This window comes from Bidens hawaiensis, unplaced genomic scaffold, assembly GCF_021521415.1.
Source record: "Bidens hawaiensis isolate Kalapana, Puna unplaced genomic scaffold, B.hawaiensis_p1.1 tig00033910_1, whole genome shotgun sequence".
Taxonomy (NCBI): domain Eukaryota; kingdom Viridiplantae; phylum Streptophyta; class Magnoliopsida; order Asterales; family Asteraceae; genus Bidens; species Bidens hawaiensis.
The window spans coordinates 97616-101107 of record NW_027495850.1 but is presented as its reverse complement, the minus strand read 5'-3'; the positions used below and the strand labels follow the sequence as shown (position 1 = coordinate 101107).

At 39.5% G+C, this 3492-nt stretch overlaps 1 protein-coding gene across 2 annotated transcripts; it reads left to right on the top strand.

The window, feature by feature from the left end:
- The first annotated feature begins 824 nt into the window (after positions 1–824).
- LOC143585599 (E3 ubiquitin-protein ligase WAV3-like) lies at positions 825–3204 on the top strand. 2 transcript variants are annotated; one of them, XM_077067356.1, is made up of 3 exons: positions 825–1086; positions 1200–1285; positions 1835–3204. In XM_077067356.1, exons 1-3 carry the CDS (start codon positions 948–950, stop codon positions 3059–3061), a joined length of 1452 nt encoding a protein of 483 aa, XP_076923471.1. In that variant the 5' UTR covers positions 825–947; the 3' UTR covers positions 3062–3204. The 2 variants fall into 2 exon arrangements, with proteins under 2 accessions (XP_076923471.1, XP_076923470.1); XM_077067355.1 differs by having other exon boundaries at positions 826–1082; positions 1187–1285.
- Positions 3205–3492: the final 288 nt, after the last annotated feature.

The window sequence follows — 3492 nt, the reverse complement described above, 5'->3', positions numbered from 1 at the left end:
GTTTGGAACCAAACAGTCTGAAGTCTGAATGATCAGATGTAAACATCTGAATGGTTCCATTCATATGTAAACAAACAGCCCATTAGTGTTTCATATGATTCAAGTCCGATTCTTGTCTTCATTATTTAGTTTCAGCGACACCAGATGATGATGGATGACTATCGAGTACGTGACATTCATTAGTTGAATCCTTAAAATGTATGGATTTCATCTAACAACACGTCATTTGGGCTGGGTGTTTACAAACATTGACTATAGCAAAGGTTTCCTTGAATCAATAAAACGAGTGTATCCTGATGTTGTTAATTTAAACCGGTGCTAAGAAAAAGAAAACTAAAAAAATTGATTTTGCCATTTAGGCTATATGTAGTGGGCGCAAGGAAAGGGTGAAATCAGGCGATTTGGGGCGCGAACACCGCCCCCTTGGGCGAATTGTGGGTGGGGCGAGGACTGCTTGTCGCCTTGCTTCACTTTGATTATATTATTATTATATTAGTATGTGTGTGTGCTATATATATACATATATATATATATATATTATATTACTATTGTAGCCCCTACACCATTACACCCCAAAAACAAATTCTCATCCCTTGCTGACTGAACGCCACACGGCGCAAAACGCTCTAATTTGTAGCCCCTCCACTACGCATAGCCTTACAATCTATTTTAATTGAATGGATTTGTTGGTGGGATCGAAAATCGAGGCAGTCATCAGTATAAACAACAAGAATCATATCACAGTCACACACTTTACTATTACTACTGTGTCTTCTCTTCGGGTTTTCTCTTCTCTCTCTCTCTCTCTATGTATAGTATATACAAATAAAGAAAACGAGAACTGGAAGAAGGTGGAACACGACAATGAGGCCTACTCTTGCTCTCAATGCCGTCGTCGTAATTTAATAATAATAATAATCCAATTCCAATTACAACAGTTTCAATTGATGGGTGGAGTAGGTAAATTAAACCTCCGGGAGGTTGCTCGGAAACTGCTTCATCCTTGCGGCTCCTTCTCTTCTTCCCGACAACTCCAAAACGACACCGTTTCCGCCACTATAAGTTGTGGTGGTAACTCCGATGTGAGTTCAATTTAATCTTAATCTATCTGTGTAATTATAATTACTTTATTTATTTAGTATTTGCGAATGTTAGGGTTTTGATATTTAATAATTGGTTGTTACAGGCGATAATATTAGCTCCGATTGATCATTCTCCGGTTAATTTGGATGACGTCACGGAAACCACTTCTGACGTTGTAGATCCGGCCAACTCCTCTTCCAAGGTAATTTTTACTGTGTGTCATTGTTTCAATGCGGGCTGAATTGAAGTCAAGGTTTATGGATTTAGGAATTACTGAATTGATGCTCAATTCGTCAATTAGGTCAAATTGTTGACTGAGTTTGCAGTTCAATTGTTAGATAATTTACATCTTTTTTATATAAATAAAATTTCTGTTATATTATTCTATGAATGATTCTGGCTGATTTCTGACAACCATTTTCACTACATGGGGTGATGAAATGCTGTTTATCAATTCGAGATTAATCTGAAAAAGTTTTAATTTCACTTATTTTAATTAAAGGTTGATATTTGTTAGTTTGATTTATGTGTGAGAATAGGTTGAACGGTAAAACTTTTCCAACATATTACTGTTATTTATTAAAAAAATAAAACATAATATTTGGTTAATGTAGGTCTGGTCAATTCAGTTATTTATACACATGTAACCATAGACGGTAACTGAACTATCGGTTTGGTTATTTCGATTATGGTTTTGTTATCGATTTTTCTGCTCAAAAAAATTTACAGTTCTTTGTTTCTTTAAATGCAGACTATGTGTGCAATCTGTCTAGAACCCCTGAACTACAGTGCATGCACAGCTCCAGGCCAAGCTATATTCACAGCTCAATGCTCTCATGCTTTCCATTTTGATTGCATCGCCTCCAATGTCCGCCACGGTGGAGTCACCTGCCCTATATGTCGGGCCCAATGGACCCACCTGCCCCGAAACTTAAAGATCCCACCTTGCAGTTTCCTTTATTCCAACCAAACCGACGACCCGGCCCTCCAAATCCTCGATGACTCAATCGCCACTTTCCGAGTTCATCGACGGTCAATCCTCCGTGCGGCCCGTTATAATGACGACGACCCAATCGAACCCAGTCAAAATGTTGATAGTCCACGTCTCCATCTCTCCATATCACCCGAACCATTTGGATCATCTTCATCTTCACAACCCGGTTACAATTACAGACTATGTGTAAGACTCGCTCATCAACCCGCTATCGATTTGGTACTAGTCGCGTGTCCAAACGGGCCGCATCTTCGGCTGATAAAACAATCCATGGCATTGGTGGTTTTCTCACTTCGACCGATTGACCGGTTAGCTGTTGTCACGTACTCATCGGCTGCAGCCCGAGTGTTCCCACTCAGGCGAATGACATCGTATGGTAAACGGGCCGCACTTCAGGTGATTGACCGGTTGTTCTACATGGGTCAAGCGGATCCGGGTGAGGGGTTAAAGAAAGGTGTAAAGGTGTTAATGGACCGGGCCTATGAAAACCCTCAATCGTGTATCGTTCATTTGTCGGATAACCCAACAAGACCATATCACGGGTTTGACATGGAAGCGGCAGTTCAGATTCATCGGTTTCATGTTGGGTATGGGTTCGGGACTTCAAACGGGTTCGTGATGCATGAGTTCGAGGTGTTTTTGGGTAGGGTTTTGGGGGATAAAGTAAGAGATATTCAGTTGAGGATTAGAGAAGATGGTAGGGTTGTAAGGCTTGGTGAGCTTAGAGGTGGGGAAGAAAGGAGGATTCCATTGGATATGGTTAAGGCTTGTGTGGAGTATAGTTATGTGGAAGACGGAGTGCGGGAATGTATGAGGACCGGGGAAGTAGTGGTGGCCTCGGGGGAGAAGCGGGAGGCAGGCAGTGATGGTGATGGTGGTGGTGAAGATGAAGATGGTAGGAGTAGTAATGCTGGAAGCTGGGACTACCATGATCCTTATATGGCTAGAAGATGGGCTAAGCATTTGCATGCCTATAGACTCTGAAAAGTGAAAACTCATCCTTCATTGCAATTTACAAGACTGTGGTATTATTATATTGGATTTTGTTAATGTTAATTTGTGAATTGTGATGTGTAAAAACTAAAAGCAAAAGGCTTGTTGATTATATATTATTTTTATAACATTGTTTATGGTAACCTTTTGACAATATTGAAGTAAAATGAATAGGGATAATATATACATAGTTAATTCAAATGTTCACAACTTTAGAGTTCATTCAAGTATGAATGTGGTCTTGTTTGTTAACTGATAGAATACTATTATATGTAAGAAAGACCAATAAGTTATGATAGAATACTGTTAAATGTAATAAGTTATGAGTGCTTATCTAGTTGAAATTAGGGGTTTTAGTTATGTTGACTAGACAGGTTTAATGGGTGAATCTGAACCCGTCCAATATATTTATACGTGTTAAA